Source organism: Protomyctophum bolini (assembly GCF_963924005.1).
Source record: "Protomyctophum bolini genome assembly, chromosome: 22".
NCBI lineage: Eukaryota > Metazoa > Chordata > Actinopteri > Myctophiformes > Myctophidae > Protomyctophum > Protomyctophum bolini.
The window spans coordinates 430,007-457,528 of NC_137883.1; the positions used below are offsets into that span (position 1 = coordinate 430,007).

Here is a 27,522-nt window from a genome sequence, read left to right on the forward strand (position 1 = left end):
AGCTGATAGACGTTGTCTAATTCCTGCATTTCCCCCCCACAGCTCGGACGCATCCAAACCCTCGAAACAAGCACTGCGCTGCTCCAGACTTATCCGTTCCGAACGGCAAGATGCAAAGCTCCAGCTCCATGCGACAGAAATACCATCCTAATAATGAGAAGGTGTTTTATGAAAGCATGGAGGGATTCACTCCATCTGGAGGAAACAATAGACTTTGCTGTTTACTCGTGTATGGCTGGAAAATGGACACCTATATCAACATGTCAAAGTAAGTGAGTTTGTTTACATTTAGGCTTTAGCTTAGCTCTGGTCCATAGCCTTCTACTGCTTCTACGATTAGAGCTATGGACCAGAGCTAGGCTTTAGCCAACTATATAATTCTACGTTTAGGCCTAGCTCTGGTCCATAGCTCTATTAAATGCCTTAATGTAACGGAGCAAAGGGCATTAGGGATATGAACCAGCAGCTGCCCTACGTTATGTTCTGTTTGTGGTTGTGCGTAAAAGGTATCGTTATTTTGACAACTGCCTGTGCTTACTCCTACTAACATGTCCTCGATTCAATGCCTTACCGAAAATAGTAATGCCATGTCTATCTACAAATTGTAGCAAAGAACGTGTGTGTTTGGATTGTAGACTACAATCCAAACTGGATTGTAGACTACAATCCAAACTTGGTTCTTTTCGGCCAGCGACACGTAGGCTACCACCGCGCTATGGAATCTACTATTTTGTTTTGGCATGTGCAACCTAGCCTGGGCACCATTTCATTTCGGTATATGATCCGGGCTGGAGCCGGATGATATGCTTACGTCATGTTGTAGGCAATGGTTTGCCTACAACTAAAAGCAATAAAAGCTCTCGTAAGCGAGAGCTTTTATTGAGAGGGAAAAAGAAGTTGTCGCCGCCTGTTCCGACTACAAAACAATACTACAACATGACGTAACCACATCATCCGGCCCCAGGCGGGATCATACGGACTTTTGAAACAGAGACCAGGCTTTCCTCCGAGGGTGGAAAGCCTGGTGAGGCGAGGTTAGTGCAACCTGCTGCCTGTTTTGATGGTGACGTCAGCGGCCAGTGTAGCCTACTGTACGTCTTTTCGTTTAAAGGGACATTTCTCAGAAAAAAACAAAGTTTTTACACCTCCAAAATTGGAACGTTAATTATGAATTGAGTGTGCAAAATCATACATATTAGATTGTTATCACCATGAAACTTCCCCCAATTGAGTACTTACACGAAGACAATGATATTATTGTAATATACATTTACATTTTTTTTAAATATAGCCTACAAATGAGGCATTATGTAGGAAAATTTGCAAAATAATAGAAAATATGAAAAAGCTACTGTGGAAGGGTTATGTATTAATTTACTTGTATTGATCCTATCAACAATTTAATATAGGTCTAGTTTTTTTCCCACCCATTTCGGAGCTCTGGCCAGGGCTGGACAGGCCACCGGGCATACCGGGCATTTTCCCGGTGGGCCGCGACCGTAGGGGGCCGCCATGATTAAAAACAAACAGGCAGGCAGGCCAATAGGCGGCAGGCCACCAGGAAAGGTCCGGGCTCGCTGCCATTCTGCCAGTGCCATCATGATAATGTCACTGTACCTGTTATCAGTGAGTGACAAATAAACCCTCTACAAAGGGTTGTGTAGTTGTCTGTTGGTTTGTATCATTTATGTTGTTCTGTAAAAGTGGTGGTATTATTAGGGCTTGTTTGTTTGTGTGTGCCTCGACGGAGCGGGCGGTAGAGTTTCTGCTATATCTGCGCGCTGGTTGTGGTGGGCCGGTCTGGGCCAAATTCACGCGAAAATGCCCGGGCCGAATTTTTGTCCCAGTCCAGCCCTGGCTCTGGCTCTGGCTCATGGACTAAGAAACCAAAAAGAACTAACCGGTGGAAAGGGGGTCTGAGGGTCCACTATACCACTCACTGGTTGAAGACCACTGGGCTATTTTAATCATGTGTTTGTTTAAGTGCATGCCCAGTTTGCCCACTCTGGTTCCCAGTTTCCACGATCGCATCAGTTCACGTATTTGTCTTAACCTCAGCGGATCTCTTATTCTTGCATTGAGAGATGTTCTTAAAAGATTTGTATTGTAAAATTCCAAAACGTTTTATTTGAAGCCACTATTGTGAGACAAAATATCTCATCCAAACCTTGGCAACAACATATAATGGCATATATCATTGGAAAGGTTTGGACCTCGAGCTGACTGTGGTCTGATCCAAATATGGTCACTTCCTTGTACCAACAACCAATCATGAAAATAGAGATGGTGGCTTTTCACCCAGAAAAACGAGCTGTCATTGGCTAAAATAAACTATCCAACTAAACATCTAAATCTGTATTTTTAATGTGTATTTTGCTTTAGTTTGAAAGAAAACATGTTTAGGAAGCAAATTGGCAAAAAGAAAAAAAAAAAGAAAAATCGTGATTTCACCTGTAGTGTCTCGCCTTAAGTGACCTGGTGATGTATGATGACATCAATGTCAGTTACTGGGAGGTCGGATGTCAAGAACTTCCACAGAAAGGGAGTTTGAATTTCACGGGAAAGTGAACCGGATTGACAGGTTGAGTCTATTAGGACATGTCAAATGTGCCCATATAATCATGCAATCGCATGTGTCTGCCATCTATGAGTTTAATATGCAAGGTTAAGAGAACAGTAAGGGCAACCATGGGAAAGGAATAGCTCCGGACGACTAATATCCCCTCACCCAACTCAACAGTGGTTGATTCTTAGTCAGGGTGGTGGTCCCCAGGTTGATTATTAGTCAGCATGGTGGTCCCTGGTTCATAATCAGTTGAAAACCCCTGTTCTATACAACTCACAACACGTGTGAGCTTGTAGATCAGCTATATCTGGTGAGGGAGAAAAGGAGGGGGGGGCCGAGTAGGCTGCAGACCCCTATGGGTCAACGGAGTGTGTTGTGACTCGTGAAGGATGAGTCATTTTGATTGTGATATTATGAGTCATTTTAATCGTGATATTATTGAGTCATTTAAAACAGGAGATTATGAATCTTGAAGCCTGAGCAGCCTGCTATAAGGCTCTGTCCTTGTCATTAGACCCACTAGACCAGACCTGCTTCTCAGATATATTTGGCGCAGGGCACCCCTGACCCTGTAAATAACCTTTTGTATCCACGGCACTCCTGGCTTGCATTGTTACTTTATAGCACCTTTTTTCATATTAACGGTATGAATATGTAAATCTTTCCCCCAAAGATACAGTATGTCACAAGGAAAACTGGAGAGAATATTTGTTTCCATTAGGACAGACTCATTTATTTATTTTCACTAGATGGACTCATAGAATCATCTAACTGCAATGCCAGACAGAGTGCTATTTAGCGTCGGTCTGCCTGTCATTGACTGTGGAAGGCGAGTACAGACAGTGCCTGACCACAGGGTCAGGGGGTTAGATATGTCTGTCTGTCATTGACTGTGGAAGGCGAGTACAGACAGTGCCTGACCACAGGGTTACGGTGTTAGATATGTCTGTCTGTCATTGACTGTGAAAGGCGAGTACAGACAGTGCCTGACCACAGGGTTACGGGTGTTAGATATGCGTGCACGGCGGTACAGTAGTCGGTGGTTGTACTGCCAGTCATTACACGTTACACAAGACAATGTGGCAATGATTCCAAGTAAACAAAGACAAACATAGTAGCACTGGGTGTGAATGTTCTTTTGAGCGGAAATGTTTATGGTGTAATAATGCTGAATGATATGTACCGTTTCGAGCTGCCGTCTGAAACTCATTTTAAGAAATTAAATATTCTGTTAAGCATGTCTTTGTCGTACCATAATTATATAAGTAGTATGTATAGTGGTCTGTCTCCATGGTCTTCCATTGAGACGTTCGACTTTCATGGGGTCTGGTAGTACACCTACTGGTTGACAAGTAGTACTGCCTGATGAAGCTATTGTGTGCAACAACAATCGGTCGGGAGAGGCATATAGTCACTAGTATCAGCCGGTGACACGTGGGAGTCTGTCCGCGTTAGAATGTGCTAAACCCCCGGGAAATGGATGCTGAGGTGGAGTGCCACACCTAACCTTAAGCTACCACCCAGTACTTAGTTAACACACAACTTGACGCACCCAAACCGTGCTATTCATACTGTATATGCTGAGTAGCACGGTTGTAAGTAACATGCATTAGTTAAGTATTCTCTGCCAATGTCAAACAAACGGCTTATTCTTATTTTGACCTTCCTACCCCAGACGGGGACGCGGCCGGGGTACCTGCATGTTGTGGCTCTGTGTCTCCCCCCTAACAGAGTGGCCTAGAGTAGACACGGGTGTGGGTAGACGGTGTCAAGAGGTCCTGGGCTGTTCCCCTCTCTGGGAAAAACTTCCAGAAACAGAGGGACAGTTTTATGGGAAAAGACCTGTCCTTCGGATAAGAGTAGTGAAACAGCCTCTTGAAGGATACATCCAGACCAAAACGCATGCATTTTACTGTGGGAGGGGGTGGGGGACATGGAGAACAGGGGGCATCTATTAAACAATTCAAGGCCAACATGTACTTATGTTGGGACAGGATTATAGGCTGATTCATGCAGGGTACACATGTGTTTTTGAACTTTTGGTCTGGATTTCTCCTTTAAACTAAGGCCTGGGGGTCTGTTACAGTGGGATCCTATGGGGAGACACTTTTCTTTCTTTCTTTCTTTCTTTGATTGTTTTTGTTCTTTATATTATTATAAAAGTGTGTATGCTTAATATGTTCAAAATGTGTAAATGTACACTGTCTTCTATGCAAGTCTGAATCTGTTCTGTTGTCGAAATGTTGGAAAAATCTTAAATTAAAAATGATAAAAAAATACAATAAAATGGATTGATGCTAAATTCACATCATTGCAGTCAGTGGGTGAGGATGCATAGCACATGAAACGGGTAATATTCACATTCATTTGAAGTGCAAAAGGTCTTAAAGCCTGATATATATATATACTGTATACTTGGATATACGTGACAGCGTCTCGCACCAAAAACACAAAACACATCTGTCTCCTTTGTGTTTGCATACATCCGTCTCCTTTGTGTCTCCATATAGAGATCGGGTCGGTGCCAGTGAACACCTGCTCTGAGCCTGTGGTGCCCAACGGCTCAGCCCACAGACAGGGGGACTCTGTCACCTTCACCTGCAGCCCGGGTTTCATCCAGACCGGAGGAACCCAACAACGCATCACCTGTGGTGCTGACGGCACCTGGACACCTCCGCTGCCGCAGTGTCTGCCCCAGAGTGGTGACGATGACCAGGCCGACACTCCAGGTCCGCTTCCTCAGGTCCTGGATTGCTATTTAAGTCAGTGATTCTCAACCCGGTGGTGTGGTGGTGTGACCCGTGAGGATGTGTTGCAAGTGGCCGGGGCCCCCAAATAATTGCCCAAAACGAAATTAATGTAGAAACGATGTCATGGTATTTTCTTTTCTTTTCCCATTAACCCATTTAGGCCTGACCTCTGAAATAAATATTTTCACGATTTTTCAAAAAATAGCAGATGAGCTTGTAGATCTGCTATTTTTCAATAGCTAAATTATTGTTTAAAACACCAAAAGGGGTTCCAGCCCAAAATGGGTGAGGCCGATTCGATTCTACGATGTTCTTCTAAATCCTAACAGTTTTCTGAAAAACTGATATGCAGATCATAGCGTGGCAGGCACTATGAGCTATGAGCTTGTAGATAATTAGATAATTAACATATGCTATAATTAGTCGGGCTGGGCCCGAGCCTCAGCCAGGCCAGTTAAGGCCGGAGGGAGAGGGAGGGCAGAATCCGTTTTACCGGCCCGGCAGGCCGGCCGGTAAACAGGGCCGGCCGGTCCTTAAAAGGGCCGGCCGGTCCTTAAAAGGGCCGGCCGGTAAACAGGGCCGGCCGGTCCTTAAAAGGGCCGGCCGGTCCTTAAAAGGGCCGGCCGGTCCTTAAAAGGGCCGGCCGGTCCTTAAAAGGGCCGGCCGGTCTTAAAAGGGCCGGCCGGTCTTAAAAGGGCCGGCCGGTTGTAAAAAGGGCCGGCCGGCCGGATTTTTTTTTTTTTTTTTTTTTCCAAGTTAATTTTTTTTTTTGGTAACTCTGTCATTTCTCAACCGTTTTGGATGGGGGTGGTCTCATTTGAATCGTGCCGCCCCCCCGGGGGCATCCTTGGGGGTCTCAAAGTTGGGGGACCCCCAGGGACCCCCAAATGGTAACTCTGTCATTTCTCTACCGTTTTGGATGGGGGTGGTCTCATTTGAATCGTGTCGCCCCCCCGGGGGCATCCTTGGGGGTCTCAAAGTTGGGGGACCCCCAGGGACCCCCAAATGGTAACTCTGTCATTTCTCTACCGTTTTGGATGGGGGTGGTCTCATTTGAATCGTGTCGCGTCCCCGGGGGAGTCTTTGGGAGTCTCAAGGTTGGGGGGCCCCCAGGGACCCCCAGGGACCCCCAAATGGTAACTCTGTCATTTCTCAACCGTTTTGGATGGGGGTGGTCTCATTTGAATCGTGTCGCCCCCCCGGGGGCATCCTTGGGGGTCTCAAAGTTGGGGGACCCCCAGGGACCCCCAAATGGTAACTCTGTCATTTCTCTACCGTTTTGGATGGGGGTGGTCTCATTTGAATCGTGTTGCGTTCCCGGGGGCGTCTTTGGGGGTCTCAAGGTTCGGGGACCCCCCGGGGACCCCCAGGGACCCCCAAATGGTAACTGTCATTTCTCTACCGTTTTGGATGGGGGTGGTCTCATTTGAATCGTGTCGCGTCCCCGGGGGAGTCTTTGGGAGTCTCAAGGTTGGGGGGCCCCCAGGGACCCCCAGGGACCCCCAAATGGTAACTCTGTCATTTCTCAACCGTTTTGGATGGGGGTGGTCTCATTTGAATCGTGTCGCCCCCCCGGGGGCATCCTTGGGGGTCTCAAAGTTGGGGGACCCCCAGGGACCCCCAAATGGTAACTCTGTCATTTCTCTACCGTTTTGGATGGGGGTGGTCTCATTTGAATCGTGTTGCGTTCCCGGGGGCGTCTTTGGGGGTCTCAAAGTTGGGGGACCCCCCGGGACCCCCAGGGACCCCCAAATGGTAACTCTGTCATTTCTCTACCGTTTTGGATGGGGGTGGTCTCATTTGAATCGTGTCGCCCCCCCGGGGGCATCCTTGGGGGTCTCAAAGTTGGGGGACCCCCAGGGACCCCCAAATGGTAACTCTGTCATTTCTCTACCGTTTTGGATGGGGGTGGTCTCATTTGAATCGTGTCGCGTCCCCGGGGGAGTCTTTGGGAGTCTCAAGGTTGGGGGGCCCCCAGGGACCCCCAGGGACCCCCAAATGGTAACTCTGTCATTTCTCAACCGTTTTGGATGGGGGTGGTCTCATTTGAATCGTGTCGCCCCCCCGGGGGCATCCTTGGGGGTCTCAAAGTTGGGGGACCCCCAGGGACCCCCAAATGGTAACTCTGTCATTTCTCTACCGTTTTGGATGGGGGTGGTCTCATTTGAATCGTGTTGCGTTCCCGGGGGCGTCTTTGGGGGTCTCAAAGTTGGGGGACCCCCCGGGACCCCCAGGGACCCCCAAATGGTAACTCTGTCATTTCTCTACCGTTTTGGATGGGGGTGGTCTCATTTGAATCGTGTCGCCCCCCCGGGGGCATCCTTGGGGGTCTCAAAGTTGGGGGACCCCCAGGGACCCCCAAATGGTAACTCTGTCATTTCTCTACCGTTTTGGATGGGGGTGGTCTCATTTGAATCGTGTCGCGTCCCCGGGGGAGTCTTTGGGAGTCTCAAGGTTGGGGGGCCCCCAGGGACCCCCAGGGACCCCCAAATGGTAACTCTGTCATTTCTCAACCGTTTTGGATGGGGGTGGTCTCATTTGAATCGTGTCGCCCCCCCGGGGGCATCCTTGGGGGTCTCAAGTTTGGGGGACCCCCAAATGGTAACTCTGTCATTTCTCAACCGTTTTGGATGGGGGTGGTCTCATTTGAATGGTGTTGCGTCCCCGGGGGTGTCTTTGGGGGTCTCAAAGTGCGGGGACCCCCCCATGGTAACTATCAATTCTCAACTGTTTTGGACAGGGGTTGGTTGGAATCGTGTTGCCTCTATGGGCGCATTATCGGGGGGAGGTTCGGGGACCCCCACATGGTAAATCTTGACATTGTCATGATAGATATTTATTTATGGGAGGGAGACAGAGAGAACAATTTGCATATTATTCTTACTATAGCTCTCTCACACACACACTTTTCAGTAATGGACATTTAACCAATCTATTTCCCTCTGACAAGGCTCGCCGTTACCCGACAAAACTGTGCAATTAATTACTCAATTACTGTGCAATAAACAGTCAAGCCACAACGAAAATGTATTTTGTTGCTTTTATATAAAACTAGAAATAAACACATACACTAATGTAAACTGTGGTTACAATAAAATAGACCAGTCCGTACGATGTGTTAGCTAACTAGCATGGTTCTGTTGTTAGCATTCCTCATTGAAGCATGCAGTAGTGCAAAGCAGGTACATTTTACTGTAAAAACAAAAATAGACGAAACGCACCATTAACAGCAGATATACAAGCCACTAAAGTGTCTTCTTTTTCAAGTCATGATTGATTGGTTGGTTTATTAAGTTTGCAGAATTACAGTACATTTCAAGTACAACTCAATACAACTGTTAAAGGCGGTTGACGTAAGTCGCAACTATTAATTAATACGTTGTATGGCGGTTTATTATACGTTGTGGCGGTTTGATGAATACGTCGGCATATTAGAACTCCTCTTGGCGGTTTGATGACTCGTCGGGTCTATAGCTACCCATTTGCGACGTAAAAGGTTGACTTTGGTATTTTTATTTTGCCTGCCGCGGTGCAGGTTATTTATCCTAGTAGTACAAATCTCGAAATTAATGTAGTCCTTTGGTAGTGTAGCGGTCAGCGCTCTCGCCCCTGGAGTCACTGCTCCATGTAGGTGCGAGTTCGAAACTTGCACATGGAAAACTTTTTTTTTTAAATGTTCTTTTTTAGCCTATATTGTGTATGGACACAATAGCTACATTTTAGACTGTATCATTATTGTATATTATATTAAAAAAAATAGACAAACAGACAAACAGACAGACAGACAGACAGACAGACAGGCAGGCAGACAGACAGGCAGACAGACAGACAGACAGTGTGTGCGTGCGTATACAGTGTGTGTGCGTGCATGCGCATACATTGTGCGTGCGTGTATGCGTGCGTGCGTGCGTACGTGCGTGCGTATACAGTCTGTGTGTGTGCGTGCGTATACAGTGTTTGTGTGTGTGTGCGTGCGTATACAGTGTGTGTGTGTGCGTGCATGCATATACAGTGTGTGTGTGTGCGTGCGTATACAGTGTGTGTGTGTGTGCGTGCGTGCGTATACAGTGTGTTTGTGTGTGTGTGTGCGTGCGTGCGTATACAGTGTGTGTGTGTGTGTGCGTGTGTGCGTATACAGTGTGTGTGTGCGTGCGTGCTTCATCGTATTTATTATTATTAATATTTATATTTATACTTCATTGTATTTAATATTATTATTATTATTATTTATATTTATACTTCATCGTATTTATTATTATTAGTATTTTATGTCTTTTCCTACTTGAATCCGTAGCCACTGGCACTGCCTGGTTTGTCCATCTGTACCTGCATGCATAGATTGATTGCTCAGTAGGGCCAAGTTAGGGCCCTAGGAAGGAGGGAGGAAGGAAGGAAGGAAGGAAGCAAGGAAGGAGTGTGAGTGTGAGTGTGTGTGTGTGTGTGTGTTTGTGTGTGTGTGTGTGTGTGTTTGTGCCACTCGACTCCTATAAATCATTTAGCATACCAAGTACCCCAATTGCATTGCACACACACACACACACACACACTCACACTCACACTCCTTCCTTCCTTGCTTCCTTCCTTCCTTCCTTCCTCCCTCCTTCCTAGGGCCCTAACTGGGCCCTACTGGGCCCTATTGGGTCCTACTGGGTCCTACTGGGTTCTACTGGGCCCTTCTGGGCTTCCTTGCTTCCTTCCTTTCTCCCTCCTTCCCAGGGCCCTAACTTGGCCCTACTGGCCCTACTGAGCAATCAATCTATGCATGCAGGTACAGATGGACAAACCAGGCAGTGCCAGTGGCTACGGATCCAAGTAGGAAAAGAGATAAAATAATAATAATAATTAAAATATGATGAAGTATAAATATAAATAATAATAATAATAATAATAATAATAATAATAATAAATACAATAAAGTATAAATATAAATATAAATAATAATAGTAATAGTAATAGTAATAATAATAATAATAATATTAAATACAATGAAGTATAAATATTATTATTATTAATAATAATAATAAATACGATGAAGCACGCACGCACGCACACACACTGTATACGCACACACTGTCTGTCTGTCTGCCTGCCTGTCAATCTATCTGTCTGTATGTTTGTCTGTCTATTTTTTTTAAATATAATATACAATAATGATACAGTCTAAAATGTAGCTATTGTGTCCATACACAATATAGGCTAAAAAAGAACATTTAAAAAAAAAGTTTGCCATTAATGCACTTTAGCTGTTATCAATGTTAGCACTTAGCATCTCTAGTTCCCATTGATGTTAGACACAAATGAACAATGTTATCTCAACCATGTGTTTATATTCAAGTGTATGGAATATGCATTCAACAGGGTACTGTAGATGTGCGCATGCGCGAAGAGCGAAGACCCGTTTTTTTCTCATGCTTTTTTTTTAACATTTTTATTTCATTTTTTAAAACATTACAATTATGCATGAGATAAAAGAAAGTATTTCATACATTCATTCATTAGCAACTACATTGGCGAATCAATTCATATCAAATTCACATAATAATATTAAGACAATGACAATTTCTTGAACGCAATGTAATTCAAAACATGTCACATTACATTTCATTTCAAACACATTTTACATAATGAAGCATACAGCACAAGTGAAACATCTTGTCATATTTGAAAAAAAAAATGTTTCAAAAAATAATCCACATTTTTTCAAAACATTTCAGCAGTTTTAGGACTCCCTGTCACGAGTTGGCGGCCTCCCTGAAAAATCACAACGTCCGATGCGCCCTGTATAATTAATAATAATAATAACTGTATAATTCATCATAGAAAATGTATGAATAAATATTAACACAATTTTACCTTGACATTTAGTCTAAATTAACTTTAAGAGGATTTGATTTTTAAAATGCTGTTATACAAATTAAATGCATCATGATTAAATAAATGACAATTTGAATTGAATGTCAATAAATCCATTACAATGAAAATGATGAGTGAGTAAGTACAACAAGCTAACCCCCACGTCCAAAAAAGTAGATAAATGACAGTTACAATTTGGGGGTCCCTGAGACCTTGAGACCCCCAAAGACGCCCCCGGGGGGGCGAGACGATTCAAATGAGACCACCCCCGTCCAAAACGGTAGAGAAATGACAGTTACCATTTGGGGGTCCCTGGGGGTCCCTGGGGGCCCCCCAACCTTGAGACCCCCAAAGACTCCCCCGGGGACGCGACACGATTCAAATGAGACCACCCCCATCCAAAACGGTTGAGAAATGACAGAGTTACCATTTGGGGGTCCCTGGGGGTCCCTGGGGGCCCCCCAACCTTGAGACCCCCAAAGACTCCCCCGGGGACGCGACACGATTCAAATGAGACCACCCCCATCCAAAACGGTTGAGAAATGACAGAGTTACCATTTGGGGGTCCCGGGGGGTCCCCCAGCTTTGAGACCCCCAAGGATGCCCCCGGGGACGCGACACGATTCAAATGAGACCACCCCCATCCAAAACGGTTGAGAAATGACAGAGTTACCATTTGGGGGTCCCCCAACTTTGAGACCCCCAAGGATGCCCCCGGGGACGCGGCACGATTCAAATGAGACCACCCCCATCCAAAACGGTTGAGAAATGACAGAGTTACCATTTGGGGGTCCCTGGGGGTCCCGGGGGGTCCCCCAACTTTGAGACCCCCAAGGATGCCCCCGGGGACGCGACACGATTCAAATGAGACCACCCCCATCCAAAACGGTTGAGAAATGACAGAGTTACCATTTGGGGGTCCCTGGGGGTCCCGGGGGGTCCCCCAACTTTGAGACCCCCAAGGATGCCCCCGGGGACGCGGCACGATTCAAATGAGACCACCCCCATCCAAAACGGTTGAGAAATGACAGAGTTACCATTTGGGGGTCCCTGGGGGTCCCGGGGGGTCCCCCAACTTTGAGACCCCCAAGGATGCCCCCGGGGGGGCGGCACGATTCAAATGAGACCACCCCCATCCAAAACGGTTGAGAAATGACAGAGTTACCATTTGGGGGTCCCTGGGGGTCCCGGGGGGTCCCCCAACTTTGAGACCCCCAAGGATGCCCCCGGGGACGCGACACGATTCAAATGAGACCACCCCCATCCAAAACGGTTGAGAAATGACAGAGTTACCATTTGGGGGTCCCGGGGGGTCCCCCAACTTTGAGACCCCCAAGGATGCCCCCGGGGACGCGGCACGATTCAAATGAGACCACCCCCATCCAAAACGGTTGAGAAATGACAGAGTTACCATTTGGGGGTCCCTGGGGGTCCCGGGGGGTCCCCCAACTTTGAGACCCCCAAGGATGCCCCCGGGGGGGCGGCACGATTCAAATGAGACCACCCCCATCCAAAACGGTTGAGAAATGACAGAGTTACCATTTGGGGGTCCCTGGGGGTCCCGGGGGGTCCCCCAACTTTGAGACCCCCAAGGATGCCCCCGGGGACGCGGCACGATTAAAATGAGACCACCCCCATCCAAAACGGTTGAGAAATGACAGAGTTACCATTTGGGGGTCCCTGGGGGTCCCGGGGGGTCCCCCAACTTTGAGACCCCCAAGGATGCCCCCGGGGGGGCGGCACGATTCAAATGAGACCACCCCCATCCAAAACGGTTGAGAAATGACAGAGTTACCATTTGGGGGTCCCTGGGGGTCCCGGGGGGTCCCCCAACTTTGAGACCCCCAAGGATGCCCCCGGGGGGGCGGCACGATTCAAATGAGACCACCCCCATCCAAAACGGTTGAGAAATGACAGAGTTACCATTTGGGGGTCCCTGGGGGTCCCGGGGGGTCCCCCAACTTTGAGACCCCCAAGGATGCCCCCGGGGGGGCGGCACGATTCAAATGAGACCACCCCCATCCAAAACGGTTGAGAAATGACAGAGTTACCATTTGGGGGTCCCTGGGGGTCCCGGGGGGTCCCCCAACTTTGAGACCCCCAAGGATGCCCCCGGGGGGGCGGCACGATTCAAATGAGACCACCCCCATCCAAAACGGTTGAGAAATGACAGAGTTACCATTTGGGGGTCCCTGGGGGTCCCGGGGGGTCCCCCAACTTTGAGACCCCCAAGGATGCCCCCGGGGACGCGGCACGATTCAAATGAGACCACCCCCATCCAAAACGGTTGAGAAATGACAGAGTTACCATTTGGGGGTCCCTGGGGGTCCCGGGGGGTCCCCCAACTTTGAGACCCCCAAGGATGCCCCCGGGGGGGCGGCACGATTCAAATGAGACCACCCCCATCCAAAACGGTTGAGAAATGACAGAGTTACCATTTGGGGGTCCCTGGGGGTCCCGGGGGGTCCCCCAACTTTGAGACCCCCAAGGATGCCCCCGGGGACGCGGCACGATTCAAATGAGACCACCCCCATCCAAAACGGTTGAGAAATGACAGAGTTACCATTTGGGGGTCCCTGGGGGTCCCGGGGGGTCCCCCAACTTTGAGACCCCCAAGGATGCCCCCGGGGGGGCGGCACGATTCAAATGAGACCACCCCCATCCAAAACGGTTGAGAAATGACAGAGTTACAAAAAAAAAAAAATCCGGCCGGCCGACCCTTAAAACGACCGGCCGGCCCTTTTAACGACCGGCCGGCCCTTTTTACAACCGGCCGGCCCTTTTAAGACCGGCCGGCCCTTTTAAGACCGGCCGGCCCTTTTAAGGACCGGCCGGCCCTTTTAAGACCGGCCGGCCCTTTTAAGGACCGGCCGGCCCTTTTAAGGACCGGCCGGCCCTTTTAAGGACCGGCCGGCCCTGTTTACCGGCCGTCCTGCCGGGCCGGTAAAACGGATTCTGCCCTTGCTGTAAGGCCGGGCTTTGCTTGTCAGGCCCATTGAGAACTCTAATAATTATTATTGGTAAGACCTTTTGAAGGATGTAAGGAAGAGGCCCAATTTCTTTCCAATATGGCTGCTGTGTACACTGTACAGAGCCTATTTTGCACTACGCAAAAATAAAAACTGCACATCTTTTTTCCCTCCCCTCTTTGTTCTTAGCTGGAGACATTATTACATGTAAAGAACCCAACAAGTTCAAGGCATCGGACCAGATGCAGATCCAGGGATTAACGGGTGTTTCCAGGCCTGGAGACTCGCTGTCCTTCAGCTGTAGGGACGGCTATATGCTGAACGGATCCAGCGCTGTGACCTGTGGACCAGATGGAAAATGGTCTCCATCTTTTCCCAGGTGCATTGGTAAGTGTATATATATATTTAATTGCAATTTGTTCATATTACATTTCATGTTGCAGTACACATATTGCATCTTCTTGCAATAGAGCGTCGCAGTCCCGCCCCCTTTCATGAGGCCCAGGGAATTAATCCCAATGCATTTTTTCCCATAGATATTTCAAAACGTGTTTTATTTAAAGACCTTTTTAAGCGTCGTACGAAGCCAACTCTTGTCGTGACAAATCATGAGAACACACAATATTTTGGACCAAACAAATAATTACAAAGAAGAAGAACAACAATTTGCGAGAAAAACTCGCGCTTTCACGATAGTGCGAGAAAAACTCGCGCTTTATCGATAGTGCGAGAAAAACTCGCGCTTTCTCGATAGTGCGAGAAAAACTTGCGCTTTCTCGATAGTGCGAGAAAAACTCGCGCTTCCTCAATAGTGCGAGAAAAACTCGCGCTTCCTCGATCGCCTGCTGTTTTTTTCTACTTTCTAATTCTTTGTTTGGCCCGAAGAATTGTGTTTGTTCTCATGATTGGTCACGACAAGTTGGCTTTGTCCACGGCGTAAACGTCTTTAAATAAATACTTTCTGAAAAGTCTATGAGGAAAATGAACAGGGATTTCTTTTCCGGGTCTTTTCCTCCATGGAGAAGGGGAATAACATCAGGTCATCTTAAAATCGTCACATATGAGCATTGTGGTCCAAAAATAAACACAGTCAGGGAGGTTGTCAGTCACTCATATTTGATACAGTCAGTTTCTGGTGAAAATTTAACTAATTCTGTGGCGGTAACATTTAGCGTTTTCTCGCTGTCAGTTAATTCTTCATCATATCCATACGAGTCAAACCACCGGGATCATTTGTTAATTTTTGGAACACCGTTCATATTTGACGTGATATGATTATGAAAAAATCCATGGGAATTTAGAATGGGTCAAAACAAACACAACCCAGGTAGGATGTGTAAAATAAAATACATCAGACTTCGGTACTCTATTGTTTGTTGTTTTTCTTTTTATATACACCCAGTATTACAAACAAATTACAATGTAAACAAAAAGTCTGAACAGTGGGCACTGGGCAATATGACTATTTCACCACTATTATTATTTATTAAATTCTTGCTTGAAAATGAAACACAAAAAGGACACTTGCATTTCATGCAAGCTTTTATGTTCAGCATCTGGTATCAGTCACTTTGACAATGTAGTGACTTTGATTTCTTCAGACGGTAAGCTGTAAAGCAAACCTTTTATCAACGTAAAAAAAAAAAGCAAACCCGTCTTGCATTAACCCATTCTGACCGGGAACCCATTTCGGTGTTGGCATCATGTTATGCTTTAGCTATTGAAAAATATTTATTTTTGAAAAATCGAAGAACGACTGACATTTTTTAGAATCTGATCTCAGGTCAGAATGGGTTCATCAGACCAGTGTGTGTCCAGTGGAAACCTCGTATGAATCTGATCTCAGGTCAGAATGGGTTAAGTCTTTTTTTGTACTTTTTCCCTTTGTAGTTATCAAGTGTCCCAGGTTCAGTGTAACGAATGGACGGCTTAACGACGGACGTATGAGGGTGAACACCGTCGTCACGGTGACGTGCCACGCTGGGCATCACCTCCAGGGCCACCGCACGGTGACCTGTTTAGCGTCTGGGAGATGGAGCGACGTTCCTCAGTGCATGTCAGGTAGGGAACGCCACCGCACGGTGACCTGTTTAGCGTCTGGGAGATGGAGCGACGTTCCTCAGTGCATGTCAGGTAGGGAACGCCACCGCACGGTGACCTGTTTAGCGTCTGGGCGGTGGAGCGACGTTCCTCAGTGCATGTCAGGTAGGGAACGCCACCGCACGGTGACCTGTTTAGCGTCTGGGAGATGGAGCGACGTTCCTCAGTGCATGTCAGGTAGGGAACGCCACCGCACGGTGACCTGTTTAGCGTCTGGGAGGTGGAGCGACGTTCCTCAGTGCATGTCAGGTAGGGAACGCCACCGCACGGTGACCTGTTTAGCGTCTGGGAGATGGAGCGACGTTCCTCAGTGCATGTCAGGTAGGGAACGCCACCGCATGGTGACCTGTTTAGCGTCTGGGCGATGGAGCGACGTTCCTCAGTGCATGTCAGGTAGGGAACGCCACCGCACGGTGACCTGTTTAGCGTCTGGGAGATGGAGCGACGTTCCTCAGTGCATGTCAGGTAGGGAACGCCACCGCACGGTGACCTGTTTAGCGTCTGGGCGATGGAGCGACGTTCCTCAGTGCATGTGAGGTAGGGAACGCCACCGCACGGTGACCTGTTTAGCGTCTGGGAGATGGAGCGACGTTCCTCAGTGCATGTCAGGTAGGGAACGCCACCGCACGGTGACCTGTTTAGCGTCTGGGAGGTGGAGCGACGTTCCTCAGTGCATGTCAGGTAGCGAACGCCACCGCACGGTGACCTGTTTAGCGTCTGGGAGATGGAGCGACGTTCCTCAGTGCATGTCAGGTAGGGAACGCCACCGCACGGTGACCTGTTTAGCGTCTGGGCGATGGAGCGACGTTCCTCAGTGCATGTGAGGTAGGGAACGCCACCGCACGGTGACCTGTTTAGCGTCTGGGAGATGGAGCGACGTTCCTCAGTGCATGTCAGGTAGGGAACGCCACCGCACGGTGACCTGTTTAGCGTCAGGGAGGTGGAGCGACGATCCTCAGTGGGAAAAAATAAGAAGAAAAAAATAGGATAAGAAATAAGAAAAAAATAGGAAAAAAAATAAGAAATAATTTCTTAATATTTCTCATTTCTTATTATTTCTCATATAGCGGTAATGGGTGTGACAAATCTCAAATCGAACAAAATCTCAAATCGAACAAATCTATGGTTAGAAGCTGTTTTTCAACAACCCAAAGTGTCAAATAATGTTTTATGAGCTGTTTCTCAACAACCAAAAGTGTCAAATAATGTTTTAGGAGCTGTTTCTCAACAACCAAAAGTGTCAAATAATGGTTAGAAGCTGTTTTTCAACAACCAAAAGTGTCAAATAATGTTTTAGGAGCTGTTTCTCAACAACCAAAAGTGTCAAATAATGTTTTAGGAGCTGTTTCTCAACAACCAAAAGTGTCAAATAATGGTTAGAAGCTGTTTTTCAACAACCAAAAGTGTCAAATAATGTTTTAGGAGCTGTTTCTCAACAACCAAAAGTGTCAAATAATGGTTAGAAGCTGTTTTTCAACAACCAAAAGTGTCAAATAATGTTTTAGGAGCTGTTTCTCAACAACCAAAAGTGTCAAATAATGTTTTAGGAGCTGTTTCTCAACAACCAAAAGTGTCAAATAATGGTTAGAAGCTGTTTTTCAACAACCAAAAGTGTCAAATAATGTTTTAGGAGCTGTTTCTCAACAACCAAAAGTGTCAAATAATGGTTAGAAGCTGTTTTTCAACAACCAAAAGTGTCAAATAATGTTTTAGGAGCTGTTTCTCAACAACCAAAAGTGTCAAATAATGGTTAGAAGCTGTTTTTCAACAACCAAAAGTGTCAAATAATGTTTTAGGAGCTGTTTCTCAACAACCAAAAGTGTCAAATAATGTTTTAGGAGCTGTTTCTCAACAACCAAAAGTGTCAAATAATGGTTAGAAGCTGTTTTTCAACAACCAAAAGTGTCAAATAATGTTTTAGGAGCTGTTTCTCAACAACCAAAAGTGTCAAATAATGTTTTAGGAGCTGTTTCTCAACAACCAAAAGTGTCAAATAATGCTTAGAAGCTGTTTTTCAACAACCAAAAGTGTCAAATAATGTTTTAGGAGCTGTTTCTCAACAACCAAAAGTGTCAAATAATGGTTAGAAGCTGTTTTTCAACAACCAAAAGTGTCAAATAATGTTTTAGGAGCTGTTTCTCAACAACCAAAAGTGTCAAATAATGGTTAGAAGCTGTTTTTCAACAACCAAAAGTGTCAAATAATGTTTTAGGAGTAATGGGTGTGACAAATCTCACAAATTAAAATCTCAAATCGAACAAAATCTCAAATCGAACAAAATCTCAAATCGAACAAATCTCAAATCGAACAAATCTCAAATCGAACAAATATATATAAAAATAAGAAATAAATGAGAAATAATAATAAGCAATAATAAGAAAAAAATAGGAAAGAAATAGGAAAAAAACGAAGAAAAAAACCAACTAATATAACATAACTCGCGTTGTTGTGGAAAAAGTACTCAAATATGTTACTTAAAGGGATTTTTCACTTTCAAAAATACTTTTGGTAATTGTATCATCTACTTGGGTTTTTGTGAGCACCCCAGACAGTATTTTATGTTGCTTGATTCAGCAATCCTAATATGTGAGGTGCCCGTGTTTTGTCTTTTGTTTCTATAGTATTTTAGCTGTGGGGAAGCTAAAATATCTAAATACTGTATCGAACAACTTCAAAACTGTCTGGGGTGCTCACAAAAGCCTGAGTAGAATTATGACCAAGATTGCTTTCTTGTGTGAAGTGAAATATCCCTTTAAGTAAAAGTATCATTACTGTAGCAATTGTGAAAGTCTAGTAATTTAAAAAATAACTTCTATTTTGTAGTTGGTCATATAGTCTATGGAATGAAAAATAATTTAGTTTTAGTCATATTTTAGTAATCTGAAAAGTTTGAGTCGACTAAATGTATTTTGGCAGGCCCGTAATGTAACGTGCACGTTCATATGCATATGTATGCCAGCGGATGTTTATTCTGTTTATTTCCCTCTGTCAGATGCTAAAGCGGTGGAGAAGACATGTCCTGGCCCTGCTGTGGACAACAGCGTGTCCACTGGCAGAGCAGGGGCTTCGTACGGGATGGGAGAGGCCTTGACCTTCACCTGCAAACGGGGTTTCTGGCTGGACGGACCCCCGCGGGTCACATGTGGTCCTGCGGGCCAGTGGCAGCCTCGGCTTCCAAGCTGTCTGCAGTCTGTTGAACCGTCTGCTCAACCCAAACCACCGGGTGAGTTGTTGATGTTGACCCTATAGTGTGTCCCTACTCTGGGGGAAATGGTAGGCGATGTTGACCCTAGTGTGTCCCTACTCTGGGGGAAATGGTAGGCGATGTTGACCCTAGTGTGTCCCTACTCTGGGGGAAATGGTAGGCGATGTTGACCCTAGTGTGTCCCTACTCTGGGGGAAATGGTAGGCGATGTTGACCCTAGTGTGTCCCTACTCTGGGGGAAATGGTAGGCGATGTTGACCCTAGTGTGTCCCTACTCTGGGGGAAATGGTAGGCGATGTTGACCCTAGTGTGTCCCTTCTCTGGGGGGAAATGGTAGGCGAAAATCGCACAATCTACAAGCTCACAACCTGCCGCGTTTGCAACACGCTCGGAGCTTGAATTCTGTACTGCAGTGGTTCCCAGGGTTCCTTGAGGGAGTTCCACTGGGTCCCCAGCCAAATGATAGTTTGGAACCAAATGGACCCTTATGGGTCTGTAACTCTGAGAGTGTACAAATGGACCCTTATGGGTCTGTAACTCTGAGAGTGTACAAATGGACCCTTATGGGTCTGTAACTCTGAGAGTGTACAAATGGACCCTTATGGGTCTGTAACTCTGAGAGTGTACAAATGGACCCTTATGGGTCTGTAACTCTGAGAGTGTACACATGGACCCTTATGGGTCTTTGTACACTCTCAGAGTTAAATTAACATTGATTGTACAATATAATTTGGGGTCCCAGAGATTAAAAAAAGAAAAAAAAAACGCCATTAAGTGGGGGTCCGTAGACTAATGCATGTCAAACCGGGGGTCCTTGACATGACAACGTTTAGGAACCACTGCTGTACTGGCCATATAAGGAGCGTGACCGGCCAGTATGAGATGATTCATGATGATGTACAATGATAAGCGCGCCCCTCACTTTTAGTATAGCATGCAAGCCGCCTTTGTTTAATTTAAATGGTCCCTCAAACCGTTCACAACTTCACACCTATTGGCCAGGGTGTGTGCTATCTGAATGTTCCTTACTGTAAATCTTACAGGGCAGGCATTATTCACACCTATTGGCCAGGGTGTGTGCTATCTGAATGTTCCTTACTGTAAATCCTACAGTGCAGGCATTGACAGTGGGAATCCCAGATTCCCTGGGATCGGCTGCTTCCTCCCCCCTCACACATGTCGTAGGCTTACAGCCTTGTCTGCCATTAGCTGCTGATGGTTAAGTGCATTGGACCAGTTTTTATAAAAAGCATAAGAGTGGTTGAGGGTATTATAAGGACTAAGGAGCATAACTGTTAAAACTCTTGTTAACCACATGTTCCATCGAGGCAGGAAATGGTGATCACACCCTGACGCAACCGTTGGGTTTTGAGATGTGTTCTTGTGAAATATTAGACTGCTGATTGCATCTAGTCTAGAAACCACGTGCGCCAAACGGCCTGCATTGGATTGCATTTATGACTGTTCCTGCAGAAAGCAGTCGGCCTCCACTCCCTTGTCTAAATGTGCTCTTATTATTATAATATTATACTGTTGATTGACTCCACCAGGCCGATGGCATGGGGAGAGTTGTGTTTTGCACTCCGTCTGTCCGTGTCTGTGGGCAGCTATAATAAACACACACACACACACACACACACACACACACACACACACACACACACACACACACACACACACACTCTGGATGCCCCACTCTGCCCCACATCTTTCACATGGGCCTGTTAGAGTTAGAGCGCCACCAGGAGGCAGATTTCTGCAAGACACATTTCTTTGACGGTACACCTAACAGATTTTGTCCAAACATCAAACGGGTATTTGGTACACAGTCTCTCTATAGCCATTACACAAAACGATTTTTTCATATTTCATCCAGATTGGCTTCCAACGTTTGCAGGACATCTCCATTTTGAACAAAATGCCTCAAATCATGAACACATCTCTCTTTATTTATATTACTCGTTCAGATTTTATCCAAATTTCACACTAATATAATAAACTTTATTTATATAGCACCTTTTAAAAGGTGCTATATAAAGTTTACAAAGTGCTTTACAACACAAATAACAAAAAATCACAAAGGAAAAAAACACATGAGTATAATAAAAAAAACAGACAGAGCACAATCAGTTTCAATTTTAAACAAACCAGGGGCCCTATAGAGCCGTAAAAATGTGTATTTTCAAATGGGGGTCCGCAGGCTAATGAGTGTCATTTTTGGGGTCCTTGACATGAAAACATTTGGGAACCACTGAGCTACAGAAGCGAATTATAATGAATAGGCTACAATAAAGCTACAACAGTATATTACAAATAGGGTTCCAGTTTGATCATTGTTAAATGTAAAGCCTACAGTTTCTGTTTTAACCCCACAAGATCCACAGTTAAAGTTACAACATTAAAAAAAATATATATATATATATATATTTATTTATTTTCATTTCAGAGTGCCACAAGTAAGGATCAGAGCCTCGCTTCACTGCAAAGGATGTGTTGGACATTGCACTGAATGGAGAGAGTGATCCATGTGCAGATGGACTTCACTGAAACTGATGAAGGGTCAGATGAAGATGAAGCCTCGGAAACCCAGACGTTTTTATTTGATGACGGTAGGCCTGTGGATATCTCCATATTCTGACTTTGTGTGGGTTTTGTATATGCTATATACTTGTTTGATCGTACTAAAGTTGGAATGTGTCGCAGTAACCGTTTGGGGAAATATGAGTTTTCCACCCAACAGAGATGATATTGGATTTAAAAAATAATAATGTTTAGGCTGGCATCAAATATAAGATACCAAGGTTTAGCCTACCTGCCATTGTTAAATAAAGGACCATTTGATGTCTAATTTGACCATGGACATGTTCTGGGCCAATTATGGGACTTTCAGTTCGATTTAAGGGTGTTATTTTGCATCCAGACCAAGTCTAGCATAATCTTAGGACCACTTCCCCTAGGGTAGGTACCCTCACAAAAACATGCAGTAATCCTGGTCTCTAAACTGCCTCCCCCTGGCCAGCCGGGGCGCCTGATGGAGGGGAAAGGAACTGGTTGGAATAACGTGTTCCTTCCACGCGCTACGACGTCCAACCAGGGAAACTCCCCCCTGTCAGGTGTAAAGGAGCAACTTGGACATTCAGGCATGAAGGAAGCATGAGTTCAAGTCCGTTGCTCTCCCCTTGATTGACACAGGGGTGAAAAATGGGTTACAAAATTGTGGGATAATAAAAAAAAAATATATAGGCGAAAAAAAGGTATACTGCGGCAATCTGGCAGAGTCAGGTTAACAATAACATGCACAATGTTACAAGTTTATGCTTAATCAAACAGTGCTTTACTGGCCTTGTTAAACATGAGAGCACATCATCTGCGACTTGTGAGATGATTCGGGAGCGCAGCGTGACATCAGACGCCTATAATCCCTGTGATAAGTTTAACATTAAATCAATTGACTGCATTTCTTTATTTCCAAGTGAAAATGACAAGCATATAGCTTGTCTATTTGTTATTGTAGCCTATAGGCTATATAGGCGTATGGGGCTTAATCACTCACTGTTTAAATAAGTGCTTTAACAGTCATCCAGTTAATGTGCATCCTGGTTGTTCAACCCATTCTGACCGGGCACCCATTTTGGTGTTGGCATCATGTTATGCTTTAGCTATTGAAAAATAGCAGATCTACAAGCTCATAGCGCGCCACCGAGTGGCGCCATACGAGCTTGTAGGTCTGCTATTTTTGAAAAATTCGAAGAACGACTGACATTTTTAGAATCTGATCTCAGGTCAGAATGGGTTAATCAGACCAGTGTGTGTCCCGTGGAAACCTCGTATGAATCTGATCTCAGGTCAGAATGGGTTAAATCTGAGTGTAAAAACAAGTACACATCTATCTCTAAGTGGTGTTTTTTAACCTTCTCTTCTATCTACCCATCCACTCCGATTTATACGCACATACGTACGTACGTACGCTCAATATAAAGAAATACATTGTTATGTTGTGCACTGTTGAGTGAATGCATATTTGATACTGTAAAAGGAAAAACATTTGTGGTTGTATATGTAGACTATTTTGCACTTGTCTTTGACATACTGTAGGCCTACATCACTGATTCTCAACATGCGGGGTCCTTTAGGTGGTTCTAGGGGCAACATTATTGGATGTCAGGAACAAATTAATTTATATTTACATCTCTGTAACTCTGAGAGTGTATAGCTGTCCCGCAGCAATGGGTATTTTGTAATGTTTTATTGTATTGCTTACCTTTCTGAAAATGTATAATTATGTTAACATTGTATGTATTTTTGTTTTGGATAGCATAGTGTATTTGTATGCTGTGTGTCTTTATGACCTAGAAGGACATGCAGGGGCAGAGCCTCCTGATTAGAGTTGAGCAGCATTGAGTGCACCTGTGTGAGCTAAGCTCAGTCAGAACAAACAGAGTTTCAGTGGTGGAGCTCTTACTACGTCAAACAACTTAAGTGTCCTTAAAATAAAGAAATAAGGATTAAAATGAACTAACTCTCCTAAAATAATTGGCAGAAGGTGCACACGGTATGTTACATGTTGTTGTTTTGTTTGTAAACAGTATTGTTGTCATGTCGTCGTTTGTGAACATGTGAATGCAATGGACATTTTCATTGTGTTTGTTTATAATGTGGACATTTATGAACATGGACGATTTCATGATTTTGGACACTTAAAAGAGACAGCTCGACTGTCAAAGAGGACATTCATAATTCATATGCATGTATAATTCATTGTGGTTAAAAAAACCATTATTTGTTTGTTATTCTTTGCAGTTTTTCACGTCTTGGGGGAAAATAAATACCCTTGAGATATCAGTTGGAGCGTTGTTAAAGAGCTTTAGGAGCGGTTATAGAGGAACCAAATACACTAGCTCCCAAGAGTTCAATGAACACCATTATATAGTTCGTAGATTGAGGTCCCAGAGATGAAAACTGTATCAAATGGGGGTCTGTGGTCTAAATACACTGTTTCCCATTTGTAGGTCGTGGACCCATTCACCCACATCTGACCCACTTGAAGGTCCTGGAGATGAGCTGGACCCTGAACTGGACCCAGGAGGATCTGGACCGTGTGAGCCTTGCAGCCTGCAGACGCCAGCCGCTGGGACTGAGGAAGACTACCGCCAGAACTACCACAGGTAAAGGTCACTACAGCACTGGACTAGAACTCCTCATGTGATGGGTGGGTGGCATGCCGCTATGACAATATAGATAATTTGGTACATTTCATGCATTTTAATAACATTGACATTTTATCTAAGTTTTAGGTTTATTTATTTAGCACGTAGTACAAAAAATAGACAATAACATAATTATCAAAGAACAAAAATACAATGCAAGGAAGGGAAGAAGCCAGCAGGCTTATTTTGGAATCTTTTCCTGTAGGAAGAGGTCATTGGTTTAAACAGATTAAAAGTTCATAAAGAACAGTACAAACGTCTACAAAGTTGACCAGGTGTGCTTATTTTGTCACCTTAAGTCTAGTATTGTTTCCATTTACCACTCTACAATAAATACATCTCTTTGAGTCTGTTAAGTTCTAACAACAGGTGATGTGTGCGTGTGTGCGTGCGTGCGTGCGTGCGTGTGCGTGTGCGTGTGCTGTATCCAGGTTGTTTGGAAAAGAGACGGCAGATTACTTCCTTGTTCCATCTCCTGTTCACACACAACCTTCAGCCTGGTGTAATAACCTGCTGATACAACACATGGGAGGAGGGATACGCACACAACCTTCAGCCTGGTGTAATAACCTGCTGATACAACACATGGGAGGAGGGATACGCACACAGCCTTCAGCCTGGTGTAATAACCTGCTGATACAACACATGGGAGGAGGGATACGCACACAGCCTTCAGCCTGGTGTAATAACCTGCTGATACAACACATGGGAGGAGGGATACGCACACAACCTTCAGCCTGGTGTAATAACCTGCTGATACAACACATGGGAGGAGGGATACGCACACAACCTTCAGCCTGGTGTAATAACCTGCTGATACAACACATGGGCGGAGGGATACGCACACAGCCTTCAGCCTGGTGTAATAACCTGCTGATACAACACATGGGCGGAGGGATACGCACAACACACAACCTTCAGCCTGGTATAATAACCTGCTGGCGGAGGGATACGCACAACACACCATAAATACTTTCAACCAGTGGTTTTCAACCTTTTTAATGACATTAACCCATTCTGACCTGAGATCAGATTCATACGAGGTTTCCACTGGACACACACACTGGTCTGATGAACCCATTCTGACCTGAGATCAGATTAAAAAAAATGTCAGTCGTTCTTCTCGATTTTTCAAAAATAGCAGACCTACAAGCTCATAGCGCGCCACTCGGTGGCGCGCTATGAGCTTGTAGGTCTGCTATTTTTCAATAGCTAAAGCGTGACATGATGCTGACACCAAAATGGGTTCCCGTTCAGAATGGGTTAAGGCCTGCATTATTTATTCTGCCACCGTTTGATGTCATTTAGCCTCTCAGACCCAGAACTAAAGCATGTTTTGTTGTTGGATAAGACTTTGCCCACATATAACAGATACAAGTTGATCAAAATAACAAATTCTACATTCTCAAATTGTGTAGACTTCTTGTAGAGTAAGCAATGAAGATGTTAAACAACAATTGTTATGTTGTGGGCATGTCAGAGACTGTTGTTACGTGACCTGGCCAAGAGGTGGCACTAGTGTACCAGACTAGGACGGGACAGTGAGTAGTCAGTCAAACACCTCTTGGGAGGAAGTGACATATTCTTGGCCAGTGTTTATGAGACAAGTCTGTATGTCACACTTCAGAAATAAACAACCCGCATATTGATATACCGTAACCTTGTGTGGAGTATTCCGTATTCAAGATACTACAACAATAATAACTCCTGAGAGTGTAAAATGAAACCAAATGGACCCACAAGAGTCTGTTTTAATGTTACACTCTCAAGAGTTAAAGATCTATAAGGGTCCATTTGGTTACCAACTATCTGTCATTTAGCTGGGGACCACCTGGAACCCCCTCAAGGACCCCTGGTGGTCCTCGGACCATTGGTTGAAAACCAATGATTTATAAAAAAGAATCTGTAAAAACATCACTACAGGAAAATCACACATTTTAGCACATTAAAAAACACAAATATTTTTTTTTAAGCAATAGCCATGTCACTTTGATGAATATGAATAATTGTCACATACATAGAAGAGCGTTTTGGAAGGATTCAAGGGATTTGCATGTCTTAATGACTGTTGGTAGGGTGTTCCACTTTTTGGTGGCATAGGAGCGAAATCAATGAAGTCAGCCAGTAAAGCTATAAAAGAAATAGCCACGTCACTTTGATGAATATGAATAATTGTCACAGACATGGAATGTTGAATTAACCCCTTGCTCTATAGACTGCCCCCAGCAAGCCAGTTACGTCACCCACATCTGACCCACTTGAAGGTCCTGGAGATGAGCTGGACCCTGAACTGGACCCAGGAGGATCTGGACCGTGTGAGCCTTGCAGCCTGCAGACGCCAGCCGCTGGGACTGAGGAAGACTACCTCCAGAACTACCACAGGTAAAGGTCACTACAGCACTGGACTAGAACTCCTCATGTGATCCAACAAACATTTGATTGATTGATCGAAATATGTATGAACAGTTTGCATAATTACAGACAGTACATTTCAAGCACAACTCAATACACAGACTGTTAACTGTGAGTGGACGACCCAATAAAGCATTACACTTGTTTACAACAGTGTTTCTACGTAACAGTATGCCAGAGTAATGTGGCTCCAAAGTAACGTGTCGTTTTCTGTTTTTACCCGCGTTTCCCCATTGACTTTGCATGGGGCATTTTTCGCGTCGTTTATTGCGAATTACGTCGGCACGGTAACTCGAAACGGAAAGAAAAGCACAAGCACACCATTCCCGGCCGAGCCGCACGTTTCGATGTATATATTGTGGGGCTTTGGTAAACCGTGCGGCCGGCCATAGACGTCAAAGTTTCGTGTCTCTATTACGATTACGATTAAGTATGTGTTGCGGATTTCAACCTGTGTTTC

General features: G+C 45.1%; 1 protein-coding gene across 1 annotated transcript; it reads left to right on the top strand.

Moving 5' to 3' along the window:
* Positions 1–220: 220 nt before the first annotated feature.
* Positions 221–27,036, top strand: LOC308310434 (beta-2-glycoprotein 1-like; the record flags this gene model as incomplete). The annotated part of the gene is made up of 7 exons (XM_080756777.1): positions 221–268; positions 5,077–5,295; positions 14,328–14,525; positions 16,029–16,199; positions 19,231–19,461; positions 24,453–24,608; positions 26,915–27,036. Exons 1-7 carry the CDS (start codon positions 232–234, stop codon positions 27,034–27,036), a joined length of 1,134 nt encoding a protein of 377 aa, XP_080612903.1. The 5' UTR covers positions 221–231.
* Positions 27,037–27,522: the final 486 nt, after the last annotated feature.